We start from the raw sequence: 24,462 nt of genomic DNA, 5'->3' as shown, positions 1-24,462 counted from the left end.
CTCGCCTGCTGTATATAATCCCATTAATTCCAAGTGAACAGAAAGCTATGCCTGTAGCCATGCACATGTCTGTTGGAGGAGGGAGATGGGCAGTGTGCAAGCTACCAGCAGCAACTCTAAAACCTTGCGATGGATTTTTACTCTTTGGCCTTGCTGGCTTTTTCCCTAGATGAGGAGCAAGGGCCCATACAACATCAATGCCATGTTTGCTGCAAGGATACTCCTTGCCTTCACCACTTTGGCCTTGTGAGCTTATTTTTCCTCCCATTTCTCAGTGACACTCTTGAGTCCTCTTCTTTCTTGAGTGCACTGGGGAGATTTGGCTTAGTTACTAATTAATAGAAATTATTCCTGCAAGCACTGGGGAGAAAAGTTTTTAATCGCGCAGAGAGCAGGACGTGGGAGCAGGAGCCTCTCGTGCCAAGTCGCTAGGGCTCCAGCCCCAGCAACATCCTCCTTTCCAGTTATCTCATCTTCACTGTCTGCTGGAGCTCACCACAAAGAGGAGACAGAAGCTGCCTGGTCCTGAAACCACTCTCTGTGGGACAGACATGGTGCTGAAGCTCCAGCCTGGGCAGATGGTTCTCACAGTCCCAGGGAAGGAGAGGCTGCCCTCCCCCGAGGGGGACCCTGTGGATCAGTGTCCACCCTGCCCTCCCACACCTTTCATGTCTTCCCAGGAAAGAAGGGTGATGGTGGCAGGGTGACACAGGAAGAACAGGGACATCACTGAGCTAAAGACACACACTGGGACCTTTCTGCCTGAGCATGGGAGGCTGGTCCAGGGTGAGAGCATCTGTCAGACCTCTGGGGAAAGGGTCACATCCCTGCCAGGTATGAAGGAAAATTAGAAGGATGCTGGAGAGGGCAGCTGCAACTAAATACAGGTAGAAAGGACGGCAAAAACACAATGCTGAGTGAGAGAAAAGAGAAGGGGGCATTTTCTAAAACAGCGTCCCTCAATCTAAGCAAAACCCCCCTTCCCCCCATACACTGTATCTCTAGTGTTTTTATCCCACTGCCCTTTTTGATCATTTCTGCAGCATCTCATTCTCCCTGCCTGGTCTCTTTTTCTCCTCTGCAAGCCTTTTGTTCCACCAACCCCCACTCCAGTGCTTACTGCCAGCTTCCAGCAGCCACGGCAGGACCACCTTTCCATTTGTGCACCCCGGGGCTCTGCTTGCCTGCATTGGTACAAGAGTGCCAGATGAAGAAAAGTGGGGTGCAGAGGCAGGAGGAAACATCATCTTCGAGTGTCCCCCTCTGCCAACTCTAAGGGAAGGAAGGACAGCAAGGAGGAGGTGACCTTCTCCCTCCACAGAAATCACTGTGAGAATGAATGTGTGCTCCTGGGAGGGGAAGAGTCGAGCCACAACCCTCCTCACTATTTTCTCTCCAGCATTCTCCCTCTCCTCATTCTCAGCAATTGGCCTTTTCTGGCCACCGAAGCAGGTTAGCTGTGGCTTGGCCTGAATAAGTGACCTACATTAATTTTTCCTCTGTAATTAAAGCTGTTTTCTGTGAAACAATTTACAAGAACTTTGGGAAAGAAAACAATTTATTGTTCCATACCTGTTTTCAAATAAAAAATTGTTCTCTTCAAATGAACTTTGTCCCCCAGAAAGCCTCTATGGAAGGTAAAACACAGAGAATGGTAAAGGATTCGTTGAAGAAGAACTGAAGTTCATTTTAAATCAGTGTACCATGTACAAAATGCTGTCTTACAAATAGGATTATTTAATTTAAACCTTAGATCTGTCAAGTTCCATTACTTCAAATGGAGCCTGTCATTTCTTGACTTCATTATAAATCAGGATTATATTACAATTTATGTTAGGCAAAGTCTCTGCTTCCACAGGAGATGGTGAAAAAAAAAATTACACAGCAGTCAGTAAATAGAGCAAAGTCACCGCGCTGCTCTTGAAAGGCAAAAAGTCATCTTGCTAAATGAGGGTCTGAGCTGTCCTGTACCAAGACTGTTCCTAATAAATAAAAGACCTCTGGGAAAAGTGCTGAGCATACGCTGGATCTATTTTCAGCTTGCATCAGCAGCTGCTGCCCCTGGGATCGCATCTTTGCTCATACCCTACACCATATGTAATCACTCCAGTGCTGCAACCAGTAAGATAATGAAAGAGCATGGCATAAATCTATACTTGAGTGGAATGCTAAATGAGAAAAATAATACAAAAAGGGGGGAAATAAACCACATTTTCAAGTCATTAGGAAGAAAGACTTTGACATATGAAGTGTTGCAACCATTAATAGCACTTATCATATAGAGTGGAGACAAAGAGACAAATTAATCAAACTGACAGAACTGGGACATTTTATGCTAATGCAGGCTCCTGGGTTTTCGTTTGTATTCCTCTGTGTCTGGAAAACTGATACCATTACAGGGCAGGAAATTGCATGAATAACATGCAACAGATCATAAAAATTCGCACACCAAGTGCAGAAACACTGCCAAAAGCACTGTAAAAACAAGGCTAGAGACCTCAACAGAGGAGCTCCCAACAGCTAATGAATGCAAATAAGTACAGGAATATTTCCCATCCATGCATAACAATGAGACAGAGGCTGTGACTCCAGAGTCTCCAATAGTGTAGGTAAAATAAAGCCTGGAGAGCAAACATGCAGATAGCTGGGGGGAACTGCTGGCCAAGCCAAGGCCTGAATGTGTTTGCAGTATTGCAGCCAGCAGTTTAAAGCCACCGGGGAACTGGCACAGCCAAGTGTCGCCTCTGTCTGAAAGTACTGCTATGTTAGATTTAATTTAATGTTTCAGGTACAAGACACAGGGAAGGAGGATGTGAGAGGAAACAGAACAGTCACAAAACAGCACATAATCACACAAACCAAAAATCCCCCTGCCCCTGTGCAAATGCACTGCACACTGTAAAACCCCCACGGATAAAGACATTTAAAACACAGAATGTGGTTGCTGTGCAAAGTCACAGCCATGTTGTAAGGGGCAGGAAATGGTAAGAACTACAGGAATGCTGGGCAGGGCATGGTGTAATGCAGGATCTTGCCAAGGTTCCCTCATTTGCTGTAGAGGCTTCTCAAGGACCTTTAAAAGCCCCTGGCAGAACAGAGCACTGCTGAAGTGCAGAGAACTCATCAGCCATATGAACTCCAAAGGACAAATGCTTTCACTTGACAGGCAGCCATTTCTCATTGTTGTGTTCTAAAAAAGTGATGTTTCCCCCCTGTATGGTAGCTACTGCACAAACCTAAAGCAAGGAACAACTCTGGGGGGGTAACAGCAGTAAAGCTGATACCTATTGGAGCTGAGTCATTTCCAGCAGTGCTCTCACCTTCCCCAGAATAGAATGATATGCAGCTGATAGGATTGAGCAAGAGCATTTATGAGCCAATACTATGTGCATAAAGAGGGTGTGAAAATGCCAGCCTGCCCAGGGGCTGCTGCTTTCCCAAGTCCTTCCCACATTTGGTGCTGGAGAACCCCATACTCAGGGGTGGCAGGGCAGCAGCTGGTTCACTTCAGCAGGGATGGGCATGAGGAGCACACCAGACAGAGCCCAGCTCTCCATCACTCTCCAGCAGATCACTGTGGTGGTTTTACAGAGTTTTAGCCACGTAAACAGGGTTTATCCCCAAAACTCCTTCTGTCCCTTTGGTCACTACTAGAGTCCTAACAGGGAACTCGGCATTGTACCAAAAAAAGGGCAGGCACACACCAAAGCAAGCTAGTCCCAAAAGTTTTCTAAGGACAATGACAGAGTAACCTTTGTTCTAAAGAGAGAAATCAAAACAGACATTCATCTTGTAAATACACACCCATCTGACAGATGGACAGGAGTTCCAATCTGCAAATAGAATTATTTTCTCCCTTAAATGTAAAAAAATGATAGCACAGACAACTAACTACAGAAAGGCCTCATGAAACCCTTAGCTTTAAGAAAATAGTAGTATTGGAACAAATTGGTCAAATAGTTAAAACCCCTTTGATTTCTTCTGATTTTTACAATAGAAAAGACACCTTTGGAGTCTCTTGAGAACACATATGACACCTGACCTTTTCTTTTCCTTTACCCAAATCAGAGCAGTTTGGGAAAAGAAAAGCCTAGATATGAGTAAAACATCCATTCCTGAAAGAGAATAGAGAGGTCTTCACTACCACCTTATCATTCAACCAAGAGGTTGAAAGCACAAGTGAGAAGAAACGACCATAAATTCTCACAGCCTTTTAGCTGAAGCAATTCCTCTGCAGAAAAGCAGTTATAAAACCAAAATGTAACTTGGACAAATAATTCAGATTAAAACCATTTCTGAGAACTAAGATGAGAGTGCAAGACAGGTGATACAAACAGTCTGGTTCTCCAAGGCTGGGATTGACCTGAAACCCTCTGCAGAGCAGTTTATGTGTTCAGTGCCTGTCTACCTTACAAAGCTGCCTGCAGAGGTCCAGTGCAGCTCCTGCTAGGATCACCAGCTGAAGACAAAGGCCAGAAATGTAATCAAATGCTTGTCTTTAAAACTTTTCTTATGTGTGCCCTCTCAACTGAGTTTTCCAAATGGAGAGTACATGCATAATAGTGAAATAGAACCTGTAAGAGAAGGATTAGACTCGTCTTTAAAAAGCAAGCAAAACTAAACCAAGCCTGAGGTAGCCCTTACTGGGTGTGCTTCTCAGTCCTCCAAGTGCAAGATACACTGGATACAGGGAAAAAAGTAATGGAAGTTAGTGATTTAAAGGCTTCTGCCACTACTGGAAGCAATGCATTCTGCTTTTTGAATGCAGTGATGACTTTGTAAATGTGAACAAGTTTCTGTTGCCCCAAAATGCCCCAGTGCTTATGTATCTCAGGGACATCTCCTCATCCTTCAGTTCCTTGGACAATGGTACAGATATTATGTGACCTCAATGGCTACTGCTTATATAAACTGGGCAAAAATGACAGGGAGAGATGGCTCTTACAAAAGAACGGCAACTCTCCATATTTTGTGCCTTGCATTTGACAAATCAATTCCAACATTTAAAACAAACCTGTTAAAATGTGGTTTGATGTGTTCAGTCTCCTGAAAACTAGCAAAATCAAGGAATAGACAGAAACTTCTTGATTTGTTTTTATGCCTAAACAAAAGTGCCATATGCAGAAAGCCATCTACGGTGCAACAAGAAAATCTGCAGTCAGACAAAAAAAAAGGTTAAAAAATAGTTGAATTCAACAGGCAGATTGAATGGCTCAGATCGATCCACCTCAAGTCCAGCTTCCCCTTCCAGAAACAGAAATGAACACTAGTCCTCCATGGAGATCAGAAGGGAAGTTGTCAGGTTTTGTCTCTCTACAGCTTTTTCCTGTCTTGAAAGTTTACTGGCTCCAACATTGTCCTTTGAAGGAAACAGGAACCAACTCAAACTTACTCTGTTTTTACTTGACCAGGAATCCTCTGACAGGCAAATTTTCTCTGAAGGCTGTCTGTGTATCTGAGGAAAGAGGTGGCTAGGCATGTTGTACTACTGCTCTGTGGTCAGAGATGGAAAGATATTTTGCTTTCAGAGTTGTCTAAGACTTGTTTCTTATTAGCTGCAGGCCCTTGAAACAGAGAACCACAGGTCTGAATTTCAAAGGTAAGTGAAAACCCAAGACATTTCAGAAGCAAAAGTTTTCTTTGCACAGTCAGAAATGTAGTCTCAGCCTCCTAGATGACAGTCACAAAAATCCAGGACCACTTGATCAAAAGTATTTTTTCCAGAAACTAAGAACTGTACTGGTAAAGTCTGAATAGACAATTCTTTTTTCTTTTGATCTACTTTCTAAACCTTGAAACATTAACACAGACTGCAATCCCATCCATTCTGGGACCCTAAAGCAAGAGGTATATGCAGACATGTTGGAATTTGGTCCTATCACAACTCAAAGCAAGCAAATTTCAAGCAGAGCATTACCATGTGTTTCAAGTACAATACATTGGATGCCCACACATGTTCAGGTCCCTTTCTGGGCCAGTTAATTTATTTAGATGGTCTCCCTTCTCTTTTACTACCCCCATAAACTCACCTCAGCCCTGTCTTTGGGAAGTACATCTGACACTGCAGGAACTGAAGGAGGCACTGAGAACACAACAGCACCCATGAATCCATCCTGGCTCACACTTGCCAAATCTCTCTGCTATCCTTACAGTGAGTCTGTACACTTCCATTTTTCTGAAGTGTTGCTTTGAAATGATGAGCAGCTGCTGCAGGGAATGATGCAGACCAGGTGCAATATATACTCAACTAAATATGGTTCCTTCAACACTAAAAGAAAGATGGCCTGTTTCTGATGTCCTGAAAACCTACAGCTCCCATTTGCCAAGAATGATCAGCTCTCTTTGGAAGAAATTAGGTCTTGCTAGGAACCTGCCTGTCTTTTTTTGGGATATATGGGATGGTCTGCAACTGCTGTCACTTAAGCAAAATTTCCTAATTAAGCATCCTCAAAGTGCTTCTGGTCTCCTGGTGAGGGACAGTAGTAATTCACAGGCTCATCCTGATCTGGCCCATGCCCCCAATCCTACTTTCCTCTTGGATGTGGTAGTTTCAGCAGTTGTTGTCAATGGCAGTGCACAGGAGCTCAGGAGTGATGCAAGAAGAACAGGCAGAGGACACAGAGCAGACCCCATCTGTCACTCAGGACCAGACACCCTGGTAAGGTGAGCATCTCCATCCTACCCTGATCACCCTGAGAAATGCTGCAGCTAGCCCAACAAGCTCCAGTGCCTTATACAGAGGGAAGAAAAAGAGACTGAAACTGGCTGAGGACTGGTAAGCTGGAAGCTCTGGGTCAGGTCTGTGGGCTGCTCTGGGATCAGGAGCTGTGCCAGCTGTGGGTTGGTCTGTTCACCTCCACATGAGGTAATGTGAACCAGGGCATTTAGAGAGAGGTAAACATTGCTGAGTGGTTCACACAAGGTGATTTAATCACCACTGACCTGATGCACAGACCTGTGCTGTAATTCCCATCTGATGCATCAACTTCCACCCCAGCATGTGCAGAGAGGTGATGACAGTATTTTATCTGGTCACAAGAGACCTCAGAAATCTACTGCTGAAGGTTTTATATTGCCATTATTTAACTTCAGAGCTGATGCCTTTCAATTCCAGCTGTTTGGAGACACCTTGTTTATATCTTGGTGTTACTGAAAGTTTCAGTATTGCAATTTTCTGCCATTCTCAGTTCACCTATGGTTATTTTGACTGCGGACCCCCAGAAAGGAGCAGGGTACCATTTAAATTACAAGTCAACTTTTCCCACAATGTATTTTAAAGGCTTGTAAATTAAAAAAAAAAAAAATCAACTACTTTTGTGTGCAGGGAAACAGACACAGTTAAATGCACACTCTGATGCCATCAACTCTTAGAAGGTCAGATTAAGCAAAGAGAGAGATAGAAAGGTTGATTAGCAAATCTGATCTATCTTCTTTTAGGATGTTGAATTGCACTGAACTGCACCAGCACTGAGCACCAAATTTCTTAAAGGGGTGTCTAAATTTTGTCTCTCTCAAAGGCCGTTTGCCTTACAGTTATGAAACAATGTGTAATCATACATATACCATTGAAGAATTTGTTGCTAAAAACCCATGCCAAATTTTTCAGCTTATTTTAATCTGACTTCCAAACAATTGCCAGCGGCTTCTCATGATATCTTTCCCCAGTAATTTACAACATGCTTCCTAGGGAGATGCCCAATACTTTCTTTTCATTTAAGTCTTTAAACGACCACACAAACCTCCTCTCAAGCACTTTCAGAGAAATTAAAGCCCACTTTTTTAAACAAACCAAGCCTGGGCTAGATCTGTAGTTTGACCAGCTACAGCTGCTCCTATTTATTTATTTTATTAAAGTAAATAAAGTACCCAAGGACAAAGCTTTTAGTAGTGTTAGACTGCACTGGGATTCAGAGGTGTTTGATGGCTGTCTCTTGTCAAAATGGGACAGATGAAAATTCATTACAGCACAAAAAGCCTGGAATAAACCAGCCACTTTGCTCTTCAGAGCTTGCATCAAATTTAACAGAATGTTTGTGTCTACTTTCCTCTAAAAAAACCCAACCCTGTAAAACTCACAAAAAGCATCTCATTCCCAAATCCTAGTACAATCCAATTGCCTTCTGCTCACCTAAAACCCATACTTCACTTCCAAATTGAGCCATACTTCCTAGGCATAATGTTTGTTGACTGCTGCAATGCATAATTTGAATACATAGCATATTCCAACCCATAACATGCTCAGTTTCATTAGTAGCTGAGAAAAACAGTCAGTCTGACAATATTCACCAGGGAATCCTTGTCAGAAAGTGCTGTATGAAGATTAAAATCTTATTTTTGGGGGGTCTTGGGAACAAAACTTGGTAATCAGAAAGTACCTTACAGGTTGTGGTGTGTGATGATGGGAAGCTGACAGGTGTCTTCACGGGACCTTACCTATCTGTTTAGTCAAATGCCCAGCCTGTATTTCTGGACTCTAAAAAAGCAGATACCTGAAGTCCTTAAAGAAATTGAAAGGGGTTTTTATATGAGATAAAGCAAAGGTAAGAGAATTTTAAGTGGAGGGGGTGGAGAGGGAGAAATCTTTCAGTCTGCAGGGCCAGCGTGCTCAGAGCTGAGGCACAGTCATGGCTCAGCCATCTCATTTTCATTCATACATATTTGAACACAGCAAGCAACAACAAAGGACCCAAACAAACAACCAAAACCAACCCACCTCATGTTACACATTCTTATTGCTTCTTCTCGTGTCCTTAACACAGGACTTACTATTCAAGCTATCTTTTACATTTTAGACCATGTTTGGTCCAAAATATTTGATCAAGAAAGTTTCCACACTGCAAACTGCCTTTTCACTAGCAAGTGCAATCACAGTCAATCAGCCCAACTGAACAGTACTGGCAGGCAGGAGTCTAACAGGGGCAAAAATATCGAGTGCAGTTATTGCAATGGTGAATTTTGTTCTGCGCATTCATCTCCCACTCCCCTTCCTTCATATGCTTACCTGAATACATAAATAAATTGTACAGCTACTGCTGAAGGGAGGGCAAGGAGCTATTGCAAGATTTTCTCTACTTAACATGCATGTATACATGACTTCTGTTTTGGCTTTTTGAAGCCTAAGCTCTCACCATAACATAGCTGTATTTTGCTTTCCTCCAGCTGAAAAGATCAGAGAATGTTATGAATAGCAAGACAGCCCTCATCAGAAAATAATGGAAGTTACACTATGCAGAATGAAAAGTATGTGGCTAGTTTCTTCATCACACTTGAGGCATGAAAAATCAAGCAATGCTGGAAGCTTTTGCAGTGAAACATGGATGGAATTTCACATCACATCTTGAAGATCTCATTTCTGTTTTATTGCTCACCTGCTAGAAACAAAGTACATCGTTTGCACCTTGTACTGTGCTATATAAGCAACACACATAAAACATCAGCCAATTTTGTCTCATAGTTTCTCCTGAATTACAGTCCTGTCACGTCAGACTTCAAAGAGTACCCAAATGCTCAGTTTTTCTCTCAGTACAGAGCTGAAGCCTCCAGCCATCCCTCTGTGTGGTCAGTGTCAGCACTGTGGGGCAGCATGAAAAATAACACATTCCCTGGGAGGAATTTAACAAACCAAAGGCCCAACCTTCTATCCACATGAACTGATTAAAGTGGCATTACTGAGGTAAGGTTGAAGCATAAGTAAGTTTGAAGCCTGATGGAGATAACCCTTTTCCACTACAGAAAGCTCTGCAGATGAAGGGAATAATGGCTTTCAGGTTCTTGCCACCTCCTGAGCCAAAGGAGAAATAATTTTGGCCAGAGCTGCAATCTGTGAGGAACATCAATGGCCAATACAGTCATGTAAAGAGAAAACCACATTACTGCTTTCCATTCCCTAAGAGCTAACCTTAGCTACTCCTAATATATCTCCGGGGTGCCAACGAAAAAGGGTCTTTTGTTGTTCCCTACTGTGTTAAACATCCCTCCAGCTGGGAAATAAACTTCTTGCCCTCTTGCTCCTCTTTTCCACATTTATCACCTTTTTCACTCTATGCTCCTGTGCAGAGCACTCCCAGCTCAGTCCCTACACTCTTCAAAGATATTATATTTATACATACAAAGAATACAAAGAAAGGAAAAAGACAAAGTAAGAGAACACTGTTTATTTCTAGAGAGATAAAAAGGAATAGTAAGTGCCTTTAGCCAGCAGGGTATTTAATAGTTGACCTCTTGCATCCTGCCTTTGATTTTCTCCTCATCACAATCATCTCTCCTTGGCTAATTCCCAGCATTTTTCCCTCAGGCTGGCAGGTTGGCATGGATGGTTAGCAGCTGCCAGTATTTCTCCTCCCTGTCAGCTACGAGCCATGCTAATGTTAGATGCCTGGCTCAGTCCCACCCAGAGCGCTGCTGCATGCCTTTGCCTTCCAACACACTCAGCTTTTGCCAGCCTTGAATCCCAAATCCGAGGTCCTGTCCTGCCTTTCTCCCAGCAAAGCTTAACCAACCGTGTGAGGGAGTTAACCCACGCCAGCCGAAGAAGCAGATGACAAATTTCCCAGGACTAGACCCTGTGGGGAAAAGGCAGGTTTTGCAGCAGTGAAGGAGAGAATGTGGAGGAATTCAGCCTTTACATCTACTTTGAACACCATTCTCTTAACAGCAAAGGAAAGACTTGTGTGGATAAATCCCACAACCTCATCCTAAAAGAGATGCTGCTTCCTTTTGCGCCTTGGAAGACTTGGATACCACAGACACCTCAGTTTAATCCTTTTGGAAGAAAACATTCCCAGCAGACAGCTCTCTGCACTAAAAAAGGCCACCACTCTAAAACAGATTAAAGAAATTTGAGGGCTACAGGTAAAACTAACCAACCTACTGGGGAAGCAAGATTCTAAAAGAACACAAAGGCTGGTATCAGATCAATGCTAAAGAAAACTTGGTCTGTTGTTTCAGAAAACCTTTAATTAGCTTCATTTGAGAGGAAGGCATTTGGTGCTCTCAGGGATGGCGAAAATTTCTTTCAAGTGTAACTTCCCAAGTCAAAAAAAAAATGCAAGCAGTGTTGAGAATCTCTGTTTCTAACCTGTAGGAATCAAATGCCACTGAGGAGTTTTACTTGTTGCTGTTTCTGTCTTTTCACCATTTAACTGCACCCGCAGCTCACAAAAGTGACTAAGGTGTTTGCACAGAAGATGCTCCCTTATCCAGTGCCCAGCTTTCACCTTGCCCATCCAGACTTGTTGGGCACTTCCATTAGCAGAGTTAGGCAGATAATAATAGCAAATAAAAAACCCATTTGATGAAGCACTGGCTTCTTCTCAAGTAAAGTTGAGTACCACTACAGCATGAATGACTCAATCATCTACTCGAGAGCTATTACTTGCAGTGATGAAGCAATGTTAATTGGATAAAGGCCTGCTGCCAGCTAATATTGGCATGACCTACAATACCCCTGGCTGACAGCCGTGCCTCTCTCCATCACACCTTTTTTTGTAATCTGGATGGGAAGTGGAAACCATTAAAAAAACCTCATAAGTGCCATTTAACTTCTTATCATAAATTAAAAACTTAATTAAGTGCCTTGTTAGAGGAAGGAAGACCAGTTTTTGTGATTAAATAAAACAAAACAACAGTTAGGGGTATGGAGTGAATAACCAACTTTACAGCTTCAAACTCAGTTCTTTGAAAGTACTAATTCTGGGTTGCATTTAACAGCACCTGCTAGAGGAAAACTGCATTAATTGCTGAAAAACACCCCGGGTAAAAGCAGGCAAGGTTCCAGTTGTTTGGCAAAACTGAAAACGAGGAAAAAAGCATAGAAGTTAAGAGCTAATGGGGCCCTCTTTTATTAGCTGTAGGCAGCTGAAACACTCCATTTCTCTAACTTGCTCTGAGGGCTGATGGTTCACACACCACAGCCACATCTGAGCTCTTGCTATTATGCAGCTGTTCTGGGCAGCATGTCCACACACTGAAATATGTTGCCTTAACAAAAGGTGTGGTACAAAATCAAATTACCAAGGCCAGCACAAAAGGGTTTATGGAAACTCTTCAATCAGTGCAGAATTAGCTCCACTCTGACTTTGTTTAAGTTGATTAAGGAAAGGTTTGAACTGAGGCCTGTTAAGACATGCCTGAACTAACCTGAAATGTCTAACACAAGGTTTTTCAGTGGTTTAAAACCCTCTAAGCCCAAATAGTCCCAATTCTGCGTGTGCACAATGTCTCCCTGCTGAAATGACTGGTGTATTGTAAAGACTGCTCTTGCTTGTAACTGGATATAAACAAGAAATAATGTGAAAAACATCTGTTCCCTGTTTAGCTAGACAACAGTTAACAATGTCTGGATGCTAGATTAACAAAATGACCCCAACATGCTATGAAGTAAAAAAAGTCTGCAGTTTAGACTTCAGAGGCAGATTTACTGCTTTGAATAATCAGAAGTAAGTTCTTTTCTTTGATGTTAAGCTTCCTCACACCAGCATAACATGAACGTAAAAGCTTTATATATATAAAGCTTTATTCAGCTCCAACATCAAACCTTTGACAAATAATAGTAACAACAATGCCCTTTCTCCACAACGTACTTCAGCAGTTTTCAAACTGTGCTCAGATTTAAAATACAGTGTTTGTGTGGTTGACTTAAAAATAGCTCTGTAAATTTATGAGCAATTGTTACCTTTGGAGAAGTTTTGAACAGCGAAGACTACATTTAAAAATTCTTTTCAGCATCTGTTTTTCTATATTATACACCAACACAAATTGTCTCTAAGCATGAAAAAAGTAGTTGTTCAGGATATTCACATTCAACTTTTGTTTGAAATTTTTCCACTGGAGGAATAACCCCCTGCATGACAGAATAAGTCAGTTTTCACAGATACCTTAAGAAATGATTCACTGCTGCCAGAGCTCTGCAGACCACAGACTGAAAACAGTAGCCTTGGGAAGCGTCCTTAGCTTGTGAACCAAAGATGACCCTGCTGACTGCTTTAAATGCCATTTAACTAAGATGGTGTTTCCTCTGCCTTATCAGCTTTAGAAAACCAGGAGTGTTTCAGTTCCTCTTGCGGGGAGCTCCAATGCTGTTGGAGGCACTTCCCATATCTCTGCACAGGCACCTACCGAAGCGCCCAGCGCTGAGAAGCTGAGCAACACCAGAAGCAGGGATGTGCATTTTAACCAAGGAGTAACTGAGAAATGGTGAGGTGCATCAGGCAGCTCTCCTTATCCCAAGTGACCAGCTTCTGTGAGGAAATTATTTAGTTGATCACCTCACACACAGCTATTCCAGAAAAGTAGCCACCAAGAAAACTAACATTCAATGAGTTTAGCGGCAAATTATTTGCATCTGGAAAATAAAATATCTCTACAAGTAAACATTGGCAACTGTCATTATCTCTTTTAAGAGGCCAAGAGAGTTTTTTTCCAGGATGAGAGAGTCAGAGCCCTTGTACTCTGCTACTGACAGAAGCATGTAGCAAACTAGCAGTGTTGGTCTTGGGTAAGGCACAACAATTTCAAAGTTCTTGGAGAAACCCTTATAACTAGGTTCACTACTTCTGCAACTCCACGAGCTTCACTGGAGCCGTAAGAGCAGCCACTAAGTCACAAAAACTTTTTGACCTTTTATTGAGATTGATACATTCTAAAATGCAAAACTCTAATACTTCATTTATTTGAAGAAGATTCACTTAAATAGAAATTATATATGTTGAACTGGAGGATTTTTTTCTTAGACAGCATCTCGTATAAAACACATAGAAAGACAACCCTTTTTATTTTAAATCTTTAGTGTCATATTAACATAGGACTGGGTGACCAAGTGCAGGCACATCATGACCCCTCCACTGGCCTGCAGCTCAACACCTCACTGCTGCTGGAATTAGAAATTTTCTAATTTCCAATCTACTTTTACTGAAAGCCGGTTGAAACCAATAAATGCTTGAGCCAACAGTGTCTTTTGGCGTTAAAGAGAAATTCCTCCTCTCGGCTGTTTCAGCTCCTCTCCCTAACTAGAGCTGCAGCACATCTCAGTTGTCACACCAGCAGTATGAGCCTGCCATGGTCCTTTCTTCTCCTCCTTTAGGCCAGGCTCATTCTTCTGAACATCTCAGTCACTCTTCTACATGCTTATTTGAATGTCAATTACTTTTCTTTATGTAACAGGATCTGAATTATACACAGAGGTTTCACTAAGACTTCCTAAAAGAGCTCTGCAATTGCACACCTCTGCACCCTTGGGCATGTTTTGTCACTTCTCTGCTCCTACCCTTGCTTTGTGGCAAGAAAGCCATGCAACTGACTGAGACGATTCTTCCACTGGAAATTATTAGTGGACACTGCAGAATCAAAATGTGCATCCTAGCGGGTCCTCTAAACTCCTATGCAAAATGTCTTGGTTGAATGTCTTCATGAGTAATACTCAGTGTCAGGACTCATGAAGTCACAGTCAGTGACCTACTTCTAATGCTCTCCAGCTTGTGCTGTGACAACATTACAACGCTGCTGAAGTCTCTGGAGAACTAAACCAGAGGGGGAAAAATGATGTGTGACATTTTGGGACCTGTCATCATTTAAAAGCACACCATGCCTCCTCAAGGGCGTTAAGCAAATGATGGTGAAAAACCTTCCATATGCCAGAGCACCTTCCCACTGAGCGACTGCTGTGCTGTGCCCTGGCTACATTGTCACCCTCCTCATGCCACCCTTCCCCTCTGGAGACACTGGGCAGGCAGTGCCAAGGCAGCAGTGATGGCAGCCCTGGCCATCAGGCATGCACCTCCCTCTGTGGGCAGCAAAGCCACCAGCGTGCCCTATGGTAGGTGTGCTGTCACAGCTCTATGGCTGTGAGGAAATTACAGTGGGGGTGGAAGCCAGCCAGTGAGATTCTGTGATAAAATAAAGTAAACTTTCCAGTGAGGTATGTGTTTTCTACGTCCCGGGGCTTCCTGCTGTGGGAGCTATGCTGCATGACAAAACCTCTGCTTTCTGACAGACTGAGTTCATGGTTTCTTGGGGGAAAACATGGTTAAATCCCAAACTCTTTATGAGGGGAGCTCTGAGGAAGGCAGACTGAATGAGGAACAGGAAAGGGGAAAGAAATGGAATAAAGATATGAGCTGCCAGAGAGGGGTGGACAGCAATGAAACTCCCAACAACATGACAGCTCAAATGATTTTTCAACAATAATCTGCCATGTAGCTGTCACATCACTCCTTTCAAATTTCCTGTCTAGAAGAGCAGAGGAATATAAGGGTCCTAATACTGCCCTGAACGAGGCTACGGTAATGAAATGTTTGGGTACAATTCCTTCAGCAGCAGTGACAGAGGCGAGCTGAAGCATCTTAAAGCTTTGCCTCCATCATAAGGCTGGCATGGTGTGAACATGTCCATCCTTCAGTGATTTGCAATCCACCCAAACACAAAAAGCACATCCTGAGCTGTGCTGGGGCAGCCACTGACACCTGTGCCACCCTCCCTTTGGCCACCCCAGTGGACCACAGAGGTTTTCCTCCCCGGGCGGGAGGAAGGGGCGCGTTGTTACGGTGGGGCACGGAGACATACTGTACCTCTTCCGGCAGGCTGACCACCAGGTCATTTTCCGTCTGCCCAACCAAGGCCTGCAAGAAGTACTCGCTGCAGGCAGCCAGCACAGCCCGGTGGGCGCGGAACTCCTTCCCCTCCACGATCAGCGTCACGTCACAGAGAATGTCCTGCTTCCGCTGGTCATTTAAGCAGAGGAGAATATTGGTACAGTGCACCGTTGACTCATACACATACATGGGGGAGTCAGTCTTCTCATCCACAGACATGCCGTTCACACCCTGCAGGGGACAAGGCAGAAGAAAGCACAAACAAGGTGGTGAGGAGCAGCACGGTCCCTGGGTGAATATGCTATGGTGAGATTCAGCCCGATATCTGGATATCTCAAGACCACAGGCAAGCAGCCCATTAATGCTTAAATCCAAGAAAGTTCCTAGGGAAAGACAGATGCCATGATTGATACTGGTTTGATGCCACTGGATTTTACCCTGTCATGCTTGGATTACCTACTTGCCCCACCAACTTCCCCCCTCATAACCAAAATAGGTTTTAGACAGACTGAAAAGTGCTTTTCTTCAACCACCTACTATGCATCTCCAACTTCCAATTTAGTAATGGCAATAACACAGGGACATGGGAAATTTTAGAAGATTTTAGAAAAAAAAAAAGCTAGAGTGACTGTTGGGTTTTCTAATGGTGAAAAAAAGGGCTTTGTGCTTGCTTCTGGTATTTTCAGATCAAAGGGAAAACCCCCTCAAACCCCCAGGTCTATTCTCCAGCAGACAGGCAGCACTACACAGTCACACTGAAGACCTCAGCTCAAGTAAAAGCCAAGGTGGAACTGTACCTCACAAAGACAAGCCACTAACTACAGCAACTTACTTTCTCAATCAGAATTTCAAACCTTAAGAGGGAGATAAAGATATTTAGCAGGTCCAGAAGAAATCTGTTTCCATGTATGGCTAAAGCAACATGCCTTCATCAGTGGCTTAATGCCATTTACAGGAGATTAGATCTTCCCGAATTCCGGACCGCAGATCCAAAAATCCCTTCACCTGAATGGATGTGCAGCCCCAGGCAGCCTATGGGTGCTGAGGCTACTCCTGCCTGCAGGTCTTCCCCTCCTGACTGAAGAGCAGAGGTTGGAATGATGTCAGACACCCACTACACACCCATTGCTACTGTCTGGGTCAGGGAAATTCTCTGCCCGATGTTCTGCAGTTTCTGACACATGTAGAACTGGCAAAGCCTCTGACCATGGAGACTGGATTTGCAGTGGTGATGGTGGAGGGAAACAGCTCCCCTCAATACCCCACACTGCATGACCCTCTTTGCACTTGACACACTGAAGTAATTAATTTATCAAAAACATCTTCCCCAGCACTAGACTGAATCCTTTTTGCATTATTTTCCAATTTCAACTTCAAGTAGGAAGGTGTAAAAGCCTATGACTAAACAGACTATGTATCCCAAACCAAACCTGCTTCTTTTCAGGCTTACATGGGGAAAAGGATTATTAAAGTATGTATTACTCTATCTGCTGCTGAAGGGAAAGTTGTCCAAATGCACAAACTAGCAGCATTTAAAAGGAATTATTTTTCCTTATTGAGGACAACAACTGCCTTCTGAGAGGTAAAATTCAGAGGCATCAAGGGCTAAGGTAAGATGGTATTTTGGTACAGTACTGCTGCACTGTAAATATCTGACTACCCTATCAAGTAAAAGCAAAATACCTCTTCTGCTACTTTTTAATGTGGATTGTTGCAGCATTCTCCTTTGCTAGTGCACTATACAGGCATATCACTAGACACAACATGACCAAACTATTTCTCTTGCTGTGAGTTCAAAGTAGCATTTTCCTACAGTGGCATTTTCCTACAGTGGCATTTGAAAGACACTAATCATCTAGACAACAATGGATTTAAGAGGACACACTTGTTACTTATATTGACTAAACTTCTCAATGGTGACTTCATCTTCCCGCCTTTATATGAGTATTTTTAGGCCAGTGGCTATGATGACTCTGTACAGAATAGGTATTTTTGCCAACAGCACAAAACTGCAATATTACTGGAAGTCTTAATGGAATGCTTACAGATTCTCTTTTACTGGTATTTTCAATCTTTATGCTGACTCATGCTACACTTTTGAGCCCTCAGCTGAAATGCTTACATGAACAGAAAAAAACCCACAACCAACCAACACAGATTAGCCCTAAAACAACTGAACATGTAGAGAGAAGATACATAGCTGCTAATTGATCTGGGTACAGGCAGGGAAGTGAGACACTTTGGGGTGTGAGTTGTACCAGCTGGATTTCTTAACCAGAAATAATAATAAAAAAAAAAATTCTGTATAAATTGAGACTAATGAGAAGAATTGACAGCAATCATGTTATTAGCACTCCACCAAGGTAAAAGAGAAAATGACACTTAGCTCATCTCACTCACAGCTTTCTGTATAACTAAACTCTGATGCTAATGATAGCACTGTAATTATGTTCTAGGTGGTCACTCTTGCGTGCTATGAAATAAAAGAGTGGGAAAACCTGAGAGTTGCAAATGACAATGCAAAGAGGACAGCAGTCAGCTTTTTCCCCCCTTTATTTTCCAGGCATGTCTTATGCCTGTAATATCTCAGATGATGAAAAAAAGGACAAGAAACCTGACACCTGGCAGATAATGAACAGAACATCAATTATATTTTCAGTGCCTTAGAAAAAACCCACCAAACCCCAGCTAGCCTGAAATTGCAATCCTCTCTTACAGTAATAGTGCAATTTGTGTGAATCAAACCCCGAATTACTTAGTTACTAATTAGTAATTTCTCACTTTTTAACTACAGCTCTCATCAAGTCTATTTTTTTAAAAAAAATTGCTGCATGTGCTGTGAAGTGCTGAAAATATCATGGTGTATTTCCCCACTGGTAAGCAAGTCTGTCTTCTCTGCTAGGAAACCTGATGGGTGCAATCCTGAGGCGTTGGGGCTCTAAACTGCTCTCCCAGGAAGGACCTCCACCCTGCTGCTTATATCATCATACTTTCCCAGGGCTACTGCTGGGACTCCAGGGGCTTCCTGAAGGTGGACCCATGCCATTCATCTTCCCACTGCCACTGAGAATCCACATGGATGCCCTGTCTGGCAGCTGTGACCTCAGCCTTCCACAGACTTCCCCCTGGCTGTGCTCCTGACCGCTCAAGGAAGCACCCTGAGCCCTGCATTGCGCACAGGGAAACCAGGGCTGGGCTACGGCTCAGGACCACCTATTTATCAGCTTTTAATGTTTCAACACGAGTGATTTACAGTCTTTCCTTTTCCACGATCTGCCATCGACCACATGACCTCCAGACGTGAGGTGTTTCCTCTCCAAGAGGGCTTTATCCTGTAGGAAAGGTGCAGGATGGTGAAACCCTTCACTGGGAAGCGTATTGTTCATTTTCACAGGGAAAGGGTTTAGAGGGCAAAGAGAAAAGGTCACTGTAGGACTTTGGCATGTAATAGCATGAAAATTAGAAGAATTCAACTCCTTTTTTTCCTCTCCCCTTGGAATAAAAAGACCCAGGGATCCTGTATTATCTCTGAACTCTGAGGCAAGCTGGGCTGCAAGCCTTTTACACAGTGTTAATTCAAACTGCATCATTTTTTGCTGAATTCAGTATTATGCTGAGTTTGCAGAACCTTATTCATGGAAATCATTGCTACACACTTCGTATTTCTTCAAACTGAAAAGGGGATGTCTTAGCAAGCCTTTCTCTGGCTCAAAAGAACATGCTGTGCATTTGTTTGCATATAGGTCACCATGCTGCCAGAAAAAGCCTCTATGAAACAAAAGTTTCCAGAAACTGGCATGAACTATTGTGGGCAAGGAAAGCACCATTGAAACCGAGCCAAAAAAGTTGCTGGTAAAGGCCAGCAACTGCAGTGAAGTGAAAGGTTGCTTACAAGTTCCTTCCATGGTGATGGGCGGAAGATCCCACCAAACCCTTTTGCAGGGGCAGCATGGAGGCAGCATACAAAACCTCAGGAGACCAAAAATGTTGCTCATGGAACATCCAAATCACTCTGGTTTGCAGCACATTGTCTGTCCTGGCTGGCGCTCATCCAAAACTCTCCAGGAACTCATAAACACGTTGACTGAGCTGCTACCAAAAATACATTACCTATCACAAAAACCAGCTCCTGCTTCACAAGACTGGAGCACAGGCAATGTGGTGTCTGTTTTTAAAGGGAAACATGGGGAGAGAGAAAATCTTATCAAGACACACCAGAAAGTCCTGCATCAGAACTGGGCTGATTACGTGAAAAGGTAAATCTCTATCATGGCAGAGCTACGGAACACTTAACCAGGCAAATTATCATCGTGAAAAAGCAGCATGGCTTCTGCAACAGGAAGTCATGTCTCTGATGGGCTCTATTAGGATTCCTGAAGTGTGTCAAATTAGCAGTAAGCAACACTGGTACATGTAATTAGTGTTGACTTTCAGAAATTCTTTGACAAAACCTTTAGAAATGCTGTTAGAGAAACTCAGTTGCCATAAGCCATAAGTTGCATCAGACTGGAAATCACTTAGAATAAACTGTATTCAACAAAGAAGGAATGTAGAGACAATTTTCAGCTTGTTAGCAGTGAAATTTCTTCAGAAACTGGCTTACATCTGGCTGTGGTCAAGCTGTTCAACGTGCCCAAGCTCCTCTGCTCTCTGGAGCTACAGCAAGGTTGGGCACATGTAATTCTAGGATGGCAGACTGCCTGGATGTACATACAGGGTCCTCGCAGTAGCCTGACACTTCCCCTGCAAGGTCAATGATATGATTGAGCCAGGCACTGGGAACAATTTGAAACAACAGAGGTTTAGACTGAACATAAGGGAAAACTGAGTTGCCTGGAGAGGCTGTGATACCTGACCACTGAAATGATCCAAAATAGTACCCCATCCTCATAGCAGGATGGTGGTTTAGTTTTTCCTTGGGAGATTTCACAGTCACTGCAATAAGCCATATGTACAACTGACCACTGCTGAATGTTACTGGGCAAAGAATTTACTCCATATGTAAAAGGATTAGTTACTCCTAATAAAAATATCTAGAGCCACATTACCAAGAGTACAAGTTCACAAGGGATGAATATTTACATGCTGCAGCAAGTACAATCCGCTGTCCAATATTCCACAGACAATATTCCACTGTCCAACAACAAATGTCCTTGTATCATCCATCCTTCCTGACCTAGTAACCACTGCAAAACCCCAAATCCACTCCTTCCTAGACCTCTGCATCCCGTGTCCCCAGCTGTGGGAGACAGCAATGGACATGCTGCCCGGGTGCTCCCCTTTCTCAAACGGGAACTGAAGTTGTGTGGGACCAAGTTCCTGAAGGCAAGCAGTAGAGAACATTTGTCCAAAGATTACATGTGGTGGGTGTCACTGACACCAGGAACTCCCACTCCAAACAGCACCAGCAGAGCAGCTGGTTTAGGACATGAGAAGCCATACAATGCTAAATCCAACTCATGACAGGTGTATAAACTGCAGCAGAAGCATCTCTGTAGTCTGTCCATGGCAAACCACCAGCAAGAACGGGGGAAAAGAGGGACCTAAAGGTATCATCTCATCCCCCTCCTTGTACCCTAAGCAATGTAAACAGGACATCACATCTGTAACAGTGCACAGAGGACTCCCAACAACTTCACTGCAAAGGTCTAAAAAGGTTTATCAGTTTCTCCTCATTATGCCTGTAATGCTACATTTTAATACAGAAGCCAACAGATAACACTGTGATTCCTCATTTAGGAATTGCAGTACCTGAACTGGTGTAAAATGAGCCACAGGTTTTTCTTAGAAGCATAAGCTGGAGATCACATTTTATGTCCTGCCACGCAAGGTGACTCCCAACTTTCTCCTTATTGTGTTAAGAGAGGATCAATACTGAACTGAGAGTATTTTTAGTTCCAGTTCACATTCTCTCAGTCAGCTCCATTAACAGAAGAAGAAAGAATCTTAGGAACAGTTTCAAGTGGCCAGCTTGAACACATCTAAGGCTCTTTGGTCAGCAGTAGCTGGAGTCTGCATTACAGATTTGCACATAAACGTCTCACAGTATTTCTGTTCAACGAGATTCAGGCAGAGAATGTGAAAAATGCTCTTTTGTTCTGACATTTTCTATTGTTTTTTTTCCCTCCTAACAATTTAGCAAAAGGTACTCAGAAAAAAATGGGGAGAATGATGATAAAATAATGAAAAAAAGTTGAGAGCAGCTTGTACTTCTGACAATTGGCAGCAGAGCACATCAGACTTGACAGTTTTTAGGGATAAACATGCACTGTTTTTAAGTGGCAAGTGGGAGGAAAATAATTTTCCAGGCTTCCTTCCCCATCTCCTAATATTTTTTCTATGAAAAGACTCGTTCTGTGTAATCAACACTTTGTTTTTAAAGAAAGTTATCAATAACTGACACTTCAGAGCTCCTAAAATGACCATGCTTATAATTGGTTATTACGATCTCTCAATTATAGCTATAACAACAAAGGATATGATTATATTGTCACTGCTTTCCTTTAAAAAGAAACTATTGAAAGGCCTAATGATTAATTCACCATTTTTGAGAGCTCATTGTAATGACAGCAGACTATATACAAAGGTCTCTTCAGTGAGCCCATTATTCAATTAATAAATGCTGAATACTGAGCAGTCATAGTCATATGAAACTCCCAAGAATTGTGTGAATTTTTAACCAATTAATTATCAATTACAACATCATAAAACACCAGCATAAAAATAGAAACAACGAAATTTAATTATAGATTATTCTTCTTAGTTGCTGCAAATACTACACAAGACTGATTTTGATTAATAATTCATACAGCAATAAAGTATCAGGAAAGATAATTATACTGTGCCACAATTCTCACACTGATTTCTGTAATTACAGATTACAACAGTGTTAGCAATTTAAAAAGGTTAGGGAGCAGTAGTAATTTGCTATGTCATCCTTAGCAATATTAATGTCTTCTTCTCTGAGCACCCCAGATAATTGAAAATAGACTTGCAGGCCGCCAGGCTACATGGACTTCCTCCTGCCAAAAATACTGTGGGTGCCAGGGCCATTAGCAAGATTGTCTTAAGAGATGAACTTTTCATATTGATCAAGTAGCTTCTGCTGTAAAGCAGAATGTACATGGACAACTGCAAAAGACGCTGCAGAGCATTCCCGGCCAGCAGCTGCAGATGTGTTGCTCCCGAGAGTGATGGCTGGTGCTCCTGACCATAGTGCCTTGAAGAAGGACCTTCACTACTGGACTGTTAGTGGGAAGGGGAACAGCTAAGAAATCCAGGGAGAATTTAACCATGGGTCTTCTAGACAGGCAGGTTTGGCTGGGCACACAGCAGGGCCCGGCAGATGTTTGCTAACGTCTCCTAAAGGCAAGAATTCTGTTGCTGAGGAGGCCGCATGGCTCCAACACATTGAGTGTCCACAGCCCAGGGAGCACCCTTGGAATTGCTGAACATCTGCAAGTGGTTCAAGGAACACAAACTGAGTCCCCCATGAGTTACACCACAGGCAGTGAGCAGAAGCATCAGTGCCTGAGCTGGCTGCAGGGCTGGGCCATGAGCTCCATTTCTGTATGGCAAGCTTCACATGGATTCCAAATGGAGATGAGAATACAGGATACTCCTTCCTTAGCTAAAGTGACTGGAACAGGGATGTATGCTGCAGACTGTGGAATGGCTAGTTTTGAACAGCTCATTTGTCATCACAGTGCAGAGGCTTTGATGTTGGAATTAAGTCCCACTGCAAAGTCACGCATTGCTTTTCTTATACTGGACTTAGACTCTACAGCACAACTGGATAGACATGCGCCAAAAAAAAAAAAAAAAAGAAAAGAAAAAAAACCCCAAAAACAAAACCAAAAACCCCCAAAATAAGCCAAAAAAAAACTCAAAAGAGGGACTCTGATCCTGCAGCCCTTTAAACAGATGCTGAATATTACTTCAATCTGTAGCATTTTTATTCACAACAGTTTTGCTATTGGTAGAATGCACACACCAGCAAAAGATTTGCTATTGGAGAATGCACACACAGCTTCATGTCTACACTGAATCTTATTTTTTTTAAGTACTGTCAGGACGCCTGTAGTCTTCATGATGAATGCTTATTTAAACCCCAGGTGTCTACTCTAAAGAAATTGTGCCTCAGGTTGTTCAGAGATTGGTACCATAAGGAGTCAGGGATTCCCAGTGAAGGTTGCTTTGACAAGTCCGAACAGATTTATGTTCCATATAGAGATAAAACCTATTTCTCGACTTCAGAGGGTTGTGTTGCTATTGCTTCTCGAGAGAGTAACCCAGATGAACAAGGTAATGAGAGCTCACATTCTTTAGGGACTTTAGTTAACATGCAAATAATGTTTACACACAGTAGATGCATTGACCTATACATTCTATACAGGCCTACTAGGCAAAGTATACACATGCATGTTTTTATGACTCAGTAAAAATTTTATAATTATACTACTAATTTTCATACACTGAGTGAGTCAGGCTTAGTTTAACATGAATTTTCAATGTTCTGTAAATAAACAGATGATGCCCTCAGGAAAGAGGCATGGTAGATGTGTGGGGGAAGACAGATTCATGGGATGGTTTGGGTTGGAAGGGACCTTAAAAATCATCTAGTTCCAATTCCCCTGCTGTTGGCAGGGACATCTTCCACATAGATCAGGCAGGAAAACAGGAGGAACAACACAAAAACCATCCACTATCCTTATTTCTCAGAAGCTACTTAACTGACATGTATACACGTGGAAAGTAAGAAACACAGAACTCTTTCCTGGTAAAATCTCCTCTCACAGCTTTCACACTGCTCTTTACAGTAGCTGGCCACGGTGAAGGGGACTGGAACTAAGTATGCTACTCAAAATAGCTTATT

The 24,462-nt window shown here is 42.8% G+C and overlaps 1 protein-coding gene across 6 annotated transcripts in view; it reads right to left on the bottom strand.

The window, feature by feature from the left end:
- BACH2 (BTB domain and CNC homolog 2) overlaps positions 1 to 24,462 on the bottom strand; it is a 180,894-nt gene that overhangs the window by 27,981 nt on the left and 128,451 nt on the right. For all 6 annotated transcript variants that reach the window (XM_030235916.2, XM_050972024.1, XM_050972025.1 and 3 more), the window contains one exon: positions 15,564 to 15,818. In XM_030235916.2, coding sequence (XP_030091776.2) covers positions 15,564 to 15,806 — 243 coding nt within the window. In that variant the 5' untranslated portion in view covers positions 15,807 to 15,818. The remainder of the gene's footprint in view (positions 1 to 15,563; positions 15,819 to 24,462) is intronic.

This window comes from Serinus canaria, chromosome 3 (assembly GCF_022539315.1).
Source record: "Serinus canaria isolate serCan28SL12 chromosome 3, serCan2020, whole genome shotgun sequence".
Classification (NCBI taxonomy): domain Eukaryota; kingdom Metazoa; phylum Chordata; class Aves; order Passeriformes; family Fringillidae; genus Serinus; species Serinus canaria.
The sequence above is the reverse complement of the archived record's forward strand: the minus strand, read 5'-3'. Positions and strand labels throughout refer to the sequence as shown.